A 13,526-nucleotide genomic window follows, 5' to 3' on the forward strand; every position below is an offset into this window, starting at 1 on the left:
ATCAGCCAACCCAACTGTCCCCTGCCTCCCTATCCTTCCTTTTCATTTCTGTATCCTCCCTTATGACAAACACTATGGCAGAGGTATGTACAGGGGGCTGTGGGAACAGCAGGAGAGTGTACCCATGCCTGGAAGAAGGAGAGCAGACTGAGGAAAGGGAAAACTGTCATGGGAAGTTCACAAAAGGGACAATGCCTGTGCCGCGTTGGGAAAGTTGAACAGCAGTCTGCCATGAGGACGAGCAAGAAGAGAATACCAGGCAAACTGGTCAAGAGATGTACGGGCAGGAGGCTGTCAGGACTTCAGTACGGGTTCTACGGGAGAGCAACGGGATCAGACTGAAGAGGTCAACAGGACCAAATCATAAATGATCTTGTGTGGCATGCAAGGAGTTTGAACTTTATCCTCTAGGCAACTGGGGACCACTGAAGGACTTGAAGCAATCAGGTTTCTGTGTCTGTTTCGAAGAGGACACTCTGACACAAGTGCAAGCGCAGCTGGAGGGGAATAAGGACTGACTGGGAGACAAGTCAGGAGGCTGTTGCAAGGCCAAACCAGAAAGGGGTGGGGGGGTGGCTAATCTAAAGCAGTGGAAGCTGGCATCGAGAAGAACAGATTCAAAAGACAGTTGACAAGTTAGGCTTTGGAAGTAAGGACAAAGAGAAAAGTGGGTAACTCGAAGTTTCTAGCCTAGAAAACTGAATGGATAATGGTATAATTCCCCAAGAGAAGGAATATAAGAAGAGAAACAGGTTGGGGGAAGTAGATGATTAACTTTGGACATGTTTAAGGTGTTGCACATGGGCCATCCAGGTGGAAATGTCAAATATGCAGAAAGAAATATGGCTTGACACACAGTGGAGATATCAAATTGGTACTCAGTGGTGTACTAGTGATAGCTGAAGCTGGGTCTGGATGAGGTGCCCCTGAGAGAAAGAGACTGAAGACTGAGAGGGTCTCGGCCACACTCACATTTAAGGGGCAGGTAAAGAACGGCAAGCCAGCCAAAGAAACCCAATAGAAGCAGTCTGTGAATGAATTTAACAGGACAGCAACTTTCAGGTTAAAGGAGTCCCCATCTTCTCCAGATGTCTTTGACATAACCTCTAGCTTCCTAAGAGCAGCAATGAATATCTTCACAGCTCGAAGTACCTGCTCTAGAATCAGGCTGCAACCAGACAGGGCATGAAGATAGTAACGAAAACTAGACAGGACACAAAGGCCGTGGCTACATTTAGGATGCTGAGTCAAATCAACATTAACTACAGTTATATAACTATAAGTACATAAGAGAAATTGGTTAAGGTATAATACCGAACAGATTATAAGTTTTACAAGGCATTCAGAATGCAGCAATGGGAGTGATGGGTATGCTGAATACTCCCCTCTGAAGACAGAGAAGGAGAGAACTGCACAACCTCTGTCTCTGTTAAGATCCCCCTCCCCAAGGAAGCCAGCTTCACGCAACTGCCCAGGTTTTGGTGTCAAGGGCTGATTCTCAGCCAGGGGCTGCCAGCTGCAGAGGGCGGGGCTCTATTTTGGGCTGCCTGCTGTCCCTGAGCCTGGCCGCGTCTGGTTTGAGCAGCATGCAGCCCAGTGACTCACACACCCATGCAAACCGCCTGTGGCTCAGTGGCATGGCCTTGGAATGCCAGCCTTAGGCCAGCTCCCTCCTCACCCCATTACACTGGGATAAATAAATAAAGAGCCCGCCAGCAGCCGCACAGCCTGATGGCAACCAGATGGAGAGAGGGAGGCACGGATGGGGCCAGGGAAAGGGACTCCCTCCAGTGGACTAGACTGAGAGTGGGCCACGCCAGCCCACTCGTCCTAAACTTCGTTTCTAACACAGTTCCCACTGTTATGCAATAATATTCCCCAATTCCTTAACTCATCTTCCACTCCCAACGGTGCCTCTCAGCCCCTGGCCCTAGGAATTGCTCTATAGGGGGATCTGGCCTCTATGAGGAGGATCACGCCAGCAGCCACCCCACCAGCCGACCTGAATCGATATTGCCAGTATTCCCCATCTAGTTAGGCCACCGTTGATTGGCCCCCGTGGGCTCCCTGGAAAAGAGAAATCAGAGGCTCTTTATGGAGAGGAAAAACAAAAGGACTAAATATGGAAAAGTAACCCCTGTGCAATCCTTAAATATTTTTCCTGGCCTTGCTATCCTAGAAACCCCCCTGTCCTACCATCCCCTGTGCCCTCTCTCTATGGCCTCTTGCCTAGCAATAGTCCCAACGAGCACTAGGAAAAACAGACCCCCGGCACTGACCGCATGGCCCTCTGACATCAGCCCTGGCCCCCCTGCACCTTCATCCCGAGCTCTCTGTCCCTGGTTTGTTTATCTTCCTATGTTGCTTATTTTGATGGCACATCCTTTCAGCTCAGTCTTGGGTGACCCCATGACCCTTCTGTGTCCTGTTTGTAGGACCCCAGGCAAGCAGAGTAACTGCAAAGTGCAGTGGCCGTAAGAAATTCTGCAGTCCCGTTGGAAAACCTTCCAGTTCTAGCAGCTCTGCAGGACATTCAGTGATCCTACGGGACAATGCAATGATCCCAGAGGTCACAAGAATTCCACATTATCCTAGCCCTTAACTCACGTCTAATCGGTGTGTACCACCAGTTAAAGTAGCAAAATAAAATAGGGATAATTCTAGACAAGAAATGTAGGAGGTGATAACATAACAGCTACCACTCTATGACCTTAGGCATGTCACTTAACCTCTCTGAGGCCCAATTTCTTAATTTATGAAATGGAAAGTTACAACTACCTACCTCTCAGATCCTTTCTAGATATAATACAATTCTACAAGTCTATGTGGTTTGGATGTGACCCACCCAGAACCTAGAGGACCAGTATTCTTAAAGTAGTTGGTTCCCAAACACCAATACCCTTCCTGAGCTAGCACCTGGATTCTATATGCTTTCTCATTCAATTCTGCAGGGTTCTCCCCGCCCCAATAGCATGGAAGAGAGGAGCCTCCAATTTTATAAATGAGAAAATAGAGGCTCTGAGAGAAGTGATTTATCCAAAAAATAAACCAGGAGAATAACCAAAGACCCCAAATATAAATCTAACAAGCAACATCGTATCCACAGGCCACATTGCCCATATTTTCATAAAATCTCCCTAGCGTAGATTTATCCACATATTCACCCACAAACTTACTGAGAACCTACCACTGCTAGGCACTATATTCAGTGCTAGGGATACAGAAATGCATTCAACACAGTCCTTTCCCTCAAATAGTCATAGATCAGAGGAGGAGAAAGATTCTTGCAGACATACAAACAGTAATATTACAAAGTTATAGGTGGCAAAACAGAGGTAGGAACCAAGGCACTATAGCACAGGGAAGAAAGATTATCTCTACAAGGAGAGTTTGGAAAGGTCTCCCAAAGGAGCTGAAGCTGACACTTGAAAGATTAATAGATGTTTACAAGGTAGATAAGGCCAGGGCATTGGGCATTCTAGATAAAGGGAACAATGTGTGCAAAGACATAAAGGCCAGAGAAAACAGCATTTCTGGCAATTCAAAGTCATTCTATATGGCTGAAGCATAAAGGACATAAAGAAAAATGTCAAGAAACCGAGCTGGATAGGTATGTAGGCACTAGATCAGGAAGGGACTTCTCTGCTGGGCTAAGAATACACCTTGCATTGTTTAACTATGGGGCTGGGCAGGTAACTAGTATGTCATCCCCAAACTAGTATGTCAGCCTACGTTAACCTCCTTAATACCCAAACTTATAGACAGGGGAAGCCATCTGGGAGAAAAATGGCCTAGGAAATCTCTCTGTTACAAGTCTAGGTTTAATGGTCTCTCTTTCCCCATGAAGACTTCAAACCTATTCTGCTTCGGGACTTAATGACACATCGTTTCCTTCTTCTCCAAGTTACAACTGCTTCAGGAGATGAACTGAGCACTCAACTTGCACTTTTTTTCTTAGTGTTAAGACCCCAAGCATTATGGAGTCACTGCTCAGTCAACGCAGAGAGGCAGAACAGAAGGTTCCAAGTCAAGAACACCTGCTTTATGCCTAGCCCTGTGAAAAGTACTAATTTCAGGTTCAAAAGAAGTATGAGTCACAGTTCCCGTCCACAAGGAGTTTACAAATTAGCCTAGAAGACAAGCCAGAAATATGAATAATCTATACATAACAGAATATTATAATAGCATTATTTATTTACATAATAAAGTACCAACTTGGGTAACATGTATAATTAGAAAATAGAGCAATAATACTAAGGTACCAATTGTACCACCAACAAGTCCCAGAAGAGTTAGAGAAGAAGAAGATCAATATTGACTGGTATTATCAAAGGTCACTATTATTAATACTCCCCTGGTTTGGCATTTAATAGATGTTTCTTTTGGCCAAGCTCAATCCTTAGAAGGGAAACCTAGGCAGGAGCTTCTGACAGGCCACAATTATCTACTCCCCATTCATGCCTTTGCCAGGCCCCTTGTATAAACACTGTGATTTTCCACAGCCTACTGTGCCCACAAGACAGTTCCCAAATGGTAGCCCTGTGCTCTTCACCTTCCTCTACTGCGGGATGTTGAAGGGGCCTGGACAAGTATTAATGACTAGCCCCCTGCTCCACAATCCATACCCGCGATCAGATCTCAACAAGCCAAAACTTAGCAACTGGTCAACCAAGCTTTCCAAGGTTAGAGGATTCCAAATGAAATTCCTAGGTTCCTTAACAGAGATGTCTTACAAATGTTAATCAGACCGCTTTTGCCTTTCACATTCTTTTTCCCTCCTTCTCCCACTTTCCCCACGTACATCTCAAACTTTTACAGATTTTCTATAGGCAACTTTTTCAGAAAAAAGGCTTTCCAACCATGCAAGCAATCTGACACCCAAAATGCAAGTCACCACTCAAGTACCTGGAAAGAGGAAGGAAAGGAAAGTTGCATAAGGAGAAAGGAAATAATAAATACTCTACCTCTACCATAAATTGTTCCAAGAAGGAATTTTCTTCAAATGGCTCTGTCTTCAACCGATCTGTAATAAGAAGGGATAAAGAAAAGACATACAAGTCTCAGGATGAGCTTCCTACCTGTGAGATGGAAAGGGAACAGAGCCAAGAACAGGACATCTTGGGAGAGAGGGTAAAGATATGACACCCAGAGGCACCTAGTCCAGTGGGAGAAGAAGGGTTGAGAGCACACGGGCAAACAGGAGGAGGGAGGGTGATTAGTAACAAATGACAGGTTCAGGGGCAGCACGTGCTCCAGGAGGTTTGCCCGCCACAAAGACAAAGGACAGACTGAATTTTTATTCTGAAGCTGGAGCTACAGCTTCCTACGGTCCCAAGTCGTGTTGCCCTCATACAATTTCGTGTAGCTGTTGGCCCCTTTTCAAAGTCTTCCCTTGCCATTGCCTAGGGCATCTGGACTCAGTTACAGCTTCTATTGGCCACTCGGGCACCAGCCAGGTCCTCGAGGCAGACAGAAGTGTCACCTAGCGTCAAGTCTCCAGTTCCTGGCTGGTACCCAGTCCTGACCCTTGGGGAAGCAAGTCTCTAATGCCTTTTCTGAGGCCCTCTGACAATCTGTACCACTCCCCACCCAACTCCTCAAAGAATGTCCTCTCACCTCGGCTCAGGGCAGCCCCACTCTCCTGGTAGTCCTGGATCTCTAGATCTTTCAAATGAAGCAATGTTGCCAGCTCTCTCGCTTGGCACTGCAACGCCAGACTCATGCCCATCAGAGGACGAATCAAATGCTGGGAGACCTTTCAAGGAAGAGAAATCAATTAGCCAATGGATACTTACAAAGTACTCCCCATATTAGGAACTAGAAAAAACACTGAAGAATAAATGTTTTTACAGGAATTCATAGCTTCATAGGCAAGAAATCCATTTACATGAATATAAACACAAATATAACAATTAAATAAGTATATGAAAGAAGTTCAAGGATCTTCTTCACAGCACAGATAAAAGGATGAGAAGAGTAAAGGGGAACACTCATAAATAGATAACCTAGAGCCGTGATTTAAAGAGAAGGATGTGATACAGTTGATAAGAGGACAGTGTTCACTCAACTCTCAGCAGAGACTGGGAGACAAAAGCAGAAGATCCAAGTAACCTTTAAGAAAGTAGGTGTGGCTAAGACACAGTATGCCAGGTGGAGTATAACAGAAGACAGAAATCAACAGAAAGTAGAGAGCTCTGAAAGGCAAATTAGACCCAGACACTAAGTAGGAGCCATTTCAGGGCTGATGACAGCCCAGAATAAGCCCAGAGGGTCAATCTGTTCCCACAAATGCAGCAAAGTCTAAGGTCATTGTTATAATAGAAGCAAGCCAGTCACCAAGAGACCAGCCTAGGAAGGAATTAATCACCCCCCCACACACACGCAAATCTTGCTCTTAACGAGGGATAAGAGGGATGCAAGCACAGCCACACTACAGTGTAGCCAAGGTGCTAAGAGTGTACAGCTATACAGAATAATCATTTAATTCACCTATGTCAGGTGTCCATTCACCTGTCAAAGAAAATAGAATTGATATCTATTTGTGGCTAGGGGATGTTACCAGAGTTCCTTTCCCTTCCCCCAAGAAGATGAACTCAAGGAGGCACTAAGGAGAAATGCCCTAGATCAGGGGTCAGCACACTTTTTCTGGAAGGGCCAGATAGTCAATATTTTCAGCTCTGTGGCCCCTACAGTCCCTGCAGCAATACTCAACTCTCCTGTGGCAGCACGAAAGCAGCCGCAGACAACAGGTGGTCAACAAGGGTGGCTGGGCTCCAATATAACTTGGCAAAAACAGGCAACAAGCCAGATTTGGCCCACTGGCCATGGTACGCCAACTCTCGCCCTAGACCTGAAAAGGAGAACTTTTAGACAAGATACCCCACACAGGCTTGAATTGAGGAAAAGGTGCTGGAGTGTCCCATCAGATGTGCCAGCCAGATGCATCAGGATCAGGATCGAAGTCTGGGCTCTTTAGACTTCTATGGTTTTGTTTTCCACTAACTGTCTAGTAAAACTTACTACTAACAACTCCAATTGCATTGTGGCTCAAACTGAGAGGAAAGGGCTTTTTTCCATATTTCTCTAAGCACAGGTTAGAAAAGACTGGGTGTGGGGGGTATGGGGGAAGGTTAAGAGTTAGTGGCAGCAGCTTTTGCACCAGCACCAGGACCCAAGACACGCAGCGGTACTGGAGCAGAGTGGAAGGCCAGAAATCCAGTCCAGCTCTAGACACCGGTCACTTCCTTCCACCACACGGCACATCTCATCCTGGTCCTGTCTCCCAGCTCAGGTCCTTAGTCTAAACTTAAGCCTCCGGGAAGGCTGTTCAGGATGTGGCAGAAGTTCTGCTTTGGGAAAATTTATCTGCTCTGGACCCAACTCTCTTTCCAGGAACTATTTTGTTAAGTTTGGTCCTGTTCAAGGTAGATCAGGAGGAAAAACAGGTGAAAACTTGGATGAAATCAAGTCAATGTTTGGTGGGTTGAATTGAAAGCAACTGTATTTGCTAATCAAGGAGCATTACCATCCATCTGGTGACAGCCCTCAAATAACAGAAACTCTGGAAGTTAATAACCAGCCTCTCTCTGGGAGGCCACCTTAACAGCAATTTCTTTGAGTGATGGTAAATATAACATGAAACATGATCAGAAATAGATGGATTTTGTTTTTTGTGGGTTTTTTGGTGAAGAAGATTAGCCCTGAGCTAACATCTGTTACCAATCCTCTTTTTGCTGAGGAAGATTGGTCCTGGGCTAACGTCCGTGCCCATGTTCCTCTACTTTTATATGTGGGATGCCGCCACAGCCTGGCTGATAAGCAGTGCGTAGGTGCACGCCCGGGATCCGAACCTGCGAACCCCAGGCCACCGAAGTGGAGCACACGAATTTAACCAGTATGCCACCAGGCCAGCCCCCAGCAATACCTTTTAATCAATGTCTTGTCTAATTAAATATGGTAATGCCATACAAAGCACCTGAAATTATCTATCAGACTCCAATGTCTACATAGCCAAAAAAAAAAAAAAAATTTTATCAGTAAATATTTCTCAAATAATTTCATAGGATTGGATTAAACCACTCTGAATCATTGGAGTATAACTCATTTCAAAGTTAGATGAACACTGACTTAGACCAGTTAATTAGAACAAGGCACCGTGGCTGAAGTAACAGATTTCAAAGCAAATCCATAGACACCACAAGGAAAATTCTCGAAGTGCTTTAGGAAGTCAGGGACACCCCCTTTTCATTTACAGATGGCAACGTATAAAGAGATTCAGTTCAGCAATTAATTCAACAAATACCTACCATGCACCTAATCCATGCTCTGACCCTATAGGCCTCTGCCCTCAAAGAGCTCACAACAGTTAAGGAGGTCAGGCAGTGGGGTGGATATAAAAGCAGGAGTCGCCAATCTTCTCCAGAGGAAAAGCTATTTATAACTGCCCCCGGCATCTTCAGATTTCCCATAGAAACATTCACAAGTCATAGGCAGGAGAGCAGAATAGTTATCAATCCCAAGATGAATCGTATCAGGTTTGGATACAGTGAAAAGATTAATAGACCGGGCGGTAGGAGACTTAGATTCTAGTCCTGGCTCTGACAGCATCTAGATGCAAAAACGGCTTGATCCCAAGGACTCTCATGGTCCTTATCTTTCCTAAAAAGAAAAACTATGGAGCTGGATATTTGCTCTCACAGGCCCACTATAATGCTAAGGTTAAGTAATATTATACGTGTTCTCTTATTCAGTCCTCGCAGCTCCATAGTAAAGATTGGTATCTCCATTTTACAGAATAAGAAACTGAGTCCCATAAAAATTCAGTAACTTATCCATGGTAATACAAGTAGTCAAAGTGGTGGGGCTGAGTTACAAATTCAGGGCTGTTGGTTCCAAAGCCCGTGCTCTTCCCACCATAAAAAACCTTTGGATGTGACTCCTAGGAATTATAAAATGGCCAAAGAGGCGACAAATGTGAAAGTCAAAATACAGAATATCAAGAATTACATTAGCAAAAACAAAGATGGGAGCCAGCCCGTTGGCATAGTGGTTAAGTTTGCTCATTCTGCTTCGGCGGCCCGGGGTTCGCTGGTTCGGATCCTGGGTGCGGAACTACACACCGTTTGTCAAGCCATGCTGTGGCAGTGTCCCATATACAACATAGAGGAAGACTGGCACAGATGTTAGCTCAGGGTCAGTCTTCCTCAAGCAGAAAAAAAAAAAGAGGAAGATTGGCAACAGATGGTAGCTCAGGGCCAATATTCCTCACCAAAAAGAAAAAAAAACAAAAGCAAAAACAAAGATGACAATAACAAAAGAGAATTACATGAGATACTAGAAAGAAGAGACAGTGGGAAGGAGGAGATGAAGAGAAGTTGGCCAGAAGTAGAAATGGGCTCAGTGTTAGAAAGCAGAGACCCGAAGCTTTATATATTCCATAATATCTTGCAGAGCTTAAGAACTATTAAATCATTAATGTGAATACACTATGTTGTAGAGAACGTGGGAAAATGGTACTCTCCTACTCTCCTGTATGACGAGTCCGAGTTAAGCCGCATCATCTCTCTGGAAGACAATTTGGCATTACACTAGCAAGATCAAAGATGCAAATATTCCTTGATCCAGCTATTGCACTTCTAGGAATTTCCTCACACACTGACACATAGGAAAAGTAAATACGAGGATATTCACTATATATAACAACAAAAGAAGAGAAACAACTTAAGCGTCGACTAGTAGCATATCAATTAAATACATGTTGATGCCTTCATTAAATAAACACTATGTTGCCATTAAAAAATATGAAGGCAGGTCTTCTAAACATATTGCTATGAATGATTTCTAAGTTCTATACTTAAGTGAAAAAAAGTGAGGTACTGAACAGTGTAAACAGCGTGCCGCCATTTGCAAAAATACACACATATATCCAGATGTGTGTTTCACTGGGTGCGTATATACATACCCATACACAGCTTTAAGAATTCACAAGAAGCTTTGATATCGGTAGTTGCTTTAAAGAAGGAAAATAAGGGCCCAGAGAAGGGGGTAGAAAGACCTATTTTTTCACTGTACACCCTTAAATGCTGTTTGAAATGTTTGCCTTTTGCATGAATTACTCATTCAAAAAAAATTAAATAAAAACTATCACAAGAATGAGTAACAAACAAAAATTATGACTGTGTGACCTCACAGACGCACACACGAGCCTGAAATAGTATCCGCCTACATCCTTGCCAATGTCCACTGGCTCGAACTCTTTCCCTATAAAGAGACCTTAGGTTCAGGGGTTTCCCTGGGATGGTATTCTTCTTTTTTCAAGAATAAACATTCTATTTTACCTTCAAGTGTAATTGCCAATCCACTGTTCAACACTAACTGCTGCCCACAGACAACAAGACCCACTATAAACACTGTTTTTTTCCTCATTGTAGCTCCTCAATTAGAGGAATTTGCCTAGAATAGCTCGATTTTTCTTTATAAATTATTTTCAACTATAATATCATTATACAAGTGTTCTTTCCTATATTCTTTTGAAAGAAAAAACCATTAGAGCCCATCAGCCTCCAAGGAGTCCCACCTCCCCAATGTCACTATTCTGAATTTCTAGGGCTGTGTGATGGAAAATGAGACCAGCTATTACTTGAGCTTCCCAAAGGCAGCCGAAACGTTTTGCTCCCAGAACAAGCATTACTGAGGGAACAGCGCCCCCTGGTGTTCCTTGGAAAAGGTTACAGGGGTTTTGAACAAAATCGGCAAATTCTGTATCTAAAGCAGGATAGAAAATTTCACAAGAAATTCGATTAAAACCAACAATATGAGTGACTGTTATCTGCTAAGCACTGTTGATGGGCCTTAGAAATTCAGAGATGAATGTGAAGTAGTTCTCCAAGCACTCAAGTCTAGTTTTACTGAGTCCCAGATCAAAAATAAACACCAGAGAATAGTTTCTCAAAAAGCACTTGATTCCATGCACCCTGTTGATGGCAAAGCATCACATCACCTCTGGGAGACTAAAGAAGGGAGGAGGGAAATGATGCCCACACGTCTTCAGATCCCTCTGCTGATAAACCTACAGCCTTAGGCCTCCCACAGAAGACCCCATCCTCTGACGCTGGTGACTGAAGCAAGCTCTGTGTATACAGAATGGTGAAAGGGACCAGCAGCAGTATTCCTGCAACCTAGCTCTTAATGTCCACTCTCAACTAATTTCTAATAAAAGCTCTTGGGGCCTGGAAAACTACAAGTGAGCAGAGGACATGATCCTCCTACTCCCTGAAAACGGGCTCTTGAATCAGAGTCAAATCCCAAATCACTCCTCTATAAACTGGCTGACTTTGGACAAATTACCTTCAATCTCAGTTTCCTACTCTGAAAAATGGGGATAACACTACTTCTCTTGCAGGACAGTTGTGACGATTAAATGATGAGATAATGTTCAGAAAGATACCCAACACTGGCCCATGCTCTGCCCTGTTGCCAGGTGATCTTGATAAATTACAAATTGGATCATGTTAAACCCCTGCTTAAAGTTTTTCAATGAATCCCTGTTGCCTTTGAAATAAAATCTAAACTCATTAGACTCCTTCAAGATCTGGCCACTGCCTACCTCATCTCTCACAACCCCCTGCAGCCATGAAGTCCCCCAGTTGCCCCACACGCATCTCCATGCCTCTCAAAATGCCCTCTCGCCTAGAATGACCTCTTTATTTTCTCCCAGTTTGTTCCTACTCATCTTCAAAACAGCTCAGAAACTATATCTTGGGCCAGCCCTGATGGCCTAGTGGTTAAAGTTCGGTATGCTCTGCTTTGGCGGCCTGGGTCTGGTTCCCAGCCGTGGAACCACATCACTCGTCTGTCAGTAGCCATGCTGTGGTGGCAGCTCACATAAAAAGAGGAAGATTGGCAACAGATGCTAGCTCAGGGCGAATCTTTCCCAGCAAAAAAAGAACGAAAGAAAGAAACTGTCTCTTCAAAAAGGTTTTTCAGATCCTCAATCATCCTGGGCTTAACTTAATCAAAGAATTTACTATACTTTATCCTGCTTCCTGTTTGTCTGTCTTCTCACTAGATGATAAACTTCAGGAATAGGCTATATTGTTTTAGATCTGGACACCCAACAATCAGCCCATAGTAGATGCTTAATAAATGGTAAAGTATGAATAAAGACACCCAACGAAGCATGTAGACCTAAACTCTGCTCCCTTTGCAAGGAAAGTATGCAGCAGTCAAGAATTCTTTTTTTTTTCCCCCCAAAGCCCCAGTAGATAGTTGTATGTCATGGTCGCACATCCTTCTAGTTGCTGTATGTGGGACACGGCCTCAGCATGGCCAGAGAAGTGGTTCCTGGGTGCGTGCCGGGGATCCGAACCCGGGCCGCCAGCAGCGGAGTGCGCGCACTCAACCTCTAAGCCACGAGGCCGGCCCGCAGTCAAGAATTCTTTCTGCCCTCTGTCTAGCCAAGGAAAGTTTTCTAATTGGAGAAGAATTTCAAATGGAGTTTACAAAAAACAAGAGCACCTAAAGCTTCATCTCAAAACAGCTGGCATTCCCCTTCCCCACCCCACACTGGAATTGCACTTACCAGGGAAGGGCTAGCTAGGATGCAGTGGAAATTCCAATAGAAAGGAAGACCAGACAGCTCACTCCGCACCCGCAGTATCAGCGCCTCTGCCACGTGATCACAGGAGAAGGTGGCTTTGCCAGGGCAAGCAGTGTCCTTCAACAACGGGCGAAGCAGATCAGCCAAATGACAGAGAAAAGCCGCGGGGGGTGCAGTCAGACGCTTGTTCAGCTCCTAAAAAGACAGCAGGAGTTGTATAGGGTGAGGGTGCTCAAGGGCCTGACTCCCTCATAAGTAACAGCAAAGGAAAACTCTGGTTAACATGAAGAGAGCAGGCATGAGAGGAAGGGAAGATAAAAACATCGGCACAGGAAAGAAGATGACAAAAAGAAGAGTGATCAACGGTTCTAATTCACAATTCCACCTTGTACCGTATGCAGTACAGAAACTAACACACACACTCACAGCCATACAGAAAGATCCCAGGGCTCTAGGGAGAAGGGCAGGGCATCCACTGGAATGGTCTCAACCTCATCCGACCTTCCTCGGCAACCTACAGGTTAGCAAGCTGGTTGACGTTAACGTCCCCTGACCTTCACCAGGAAGGAAATTATATCCACTACCACCCCACAGCAGGACTTCTCTTCCCACTTACCTTGGCTCGCTGGCTGACCACACTAGTGTCCACCTGTTCATGCCACACGTGGTGAAGATTTGAAACCAGCAAGGCATAGCCCTGCTTAGTGATATAAGCCTTGGCCAAGAGGGAGTCCTCGGCAAGCTGTAGCCACGCCCACGGCTGCATCAACAGGCCTTGTTCTAGTTCCTCCATCTGCAGGAGAGTCTTAACTCAGCAAAGCGCCCCAGGGTGCTGGAGGCCCGGGAGGGGCACCGTTCAGACAGTCTATACCAAGTGAGTCTTGTGAAAATCTCTTGTGAAATAAAACAGAAGGCATGGATTTACATT

The 13,526-nt window shown here is 44.8% G+C and overlaps 1 protein-coding gene across 5 annotated transcripts in view; it reads right to left on the reverse strand.

Annotated features, from left to right (window-relative positions):
- NHEJ1 (non-homologous end joining factor 1) overlaps positions 1-13,526 on the reverse strand; it is a 77,064-nt gene that overhangs the window by 60,970 nt on the left and 2,568 nt on the right. For 3 of the 5 annotated variants that reach the window (XM_058533033.1, XM_058533028.1, XM_058533029.1), the window contains exons 2-5: positions 13,215-13,491; positions 12,581-12,793; positions 5,617-5,755; positions 4,965-5,023 (exon numbers count right to left, since the gene is read on the reverse strand). In XM_058533033.1, coding sequence (XP_058389016.1) covers positions 4,965-5,023; positions 5,617-5,755; positions 12,581-12,793; positions 13,215-13,391 — 588 coding nt within the window. In that variant the 5' untranslated portion in view covers positions 13,392-13,491. The remainder of the gene's footprint in view (positions 1-4,964; positions 5,024-5,616; positions 5,756-12,580; positions 12,794-13,214; positions 13,492-13,526) is intronic. The other 2 variants (XM_058533030.1, XM_058533032.1) reach the window with 1 other exon arrangement.

Source organism: Diceros bicornis, chromosome 37 (assembly GCF_020826845.1).
Source record: "Diceros bicornis minor isolate mBicDic1 chromosome 37, mDicBic1.mat.cur, whole genome shotgun sequence".
NCBI classification, from domain to species: Eukaryota; Metazoa; Chordata; class Mammalia; order Perissodactyla; family Rhinocerotidae; genus Diceros; species Diceros bicornis.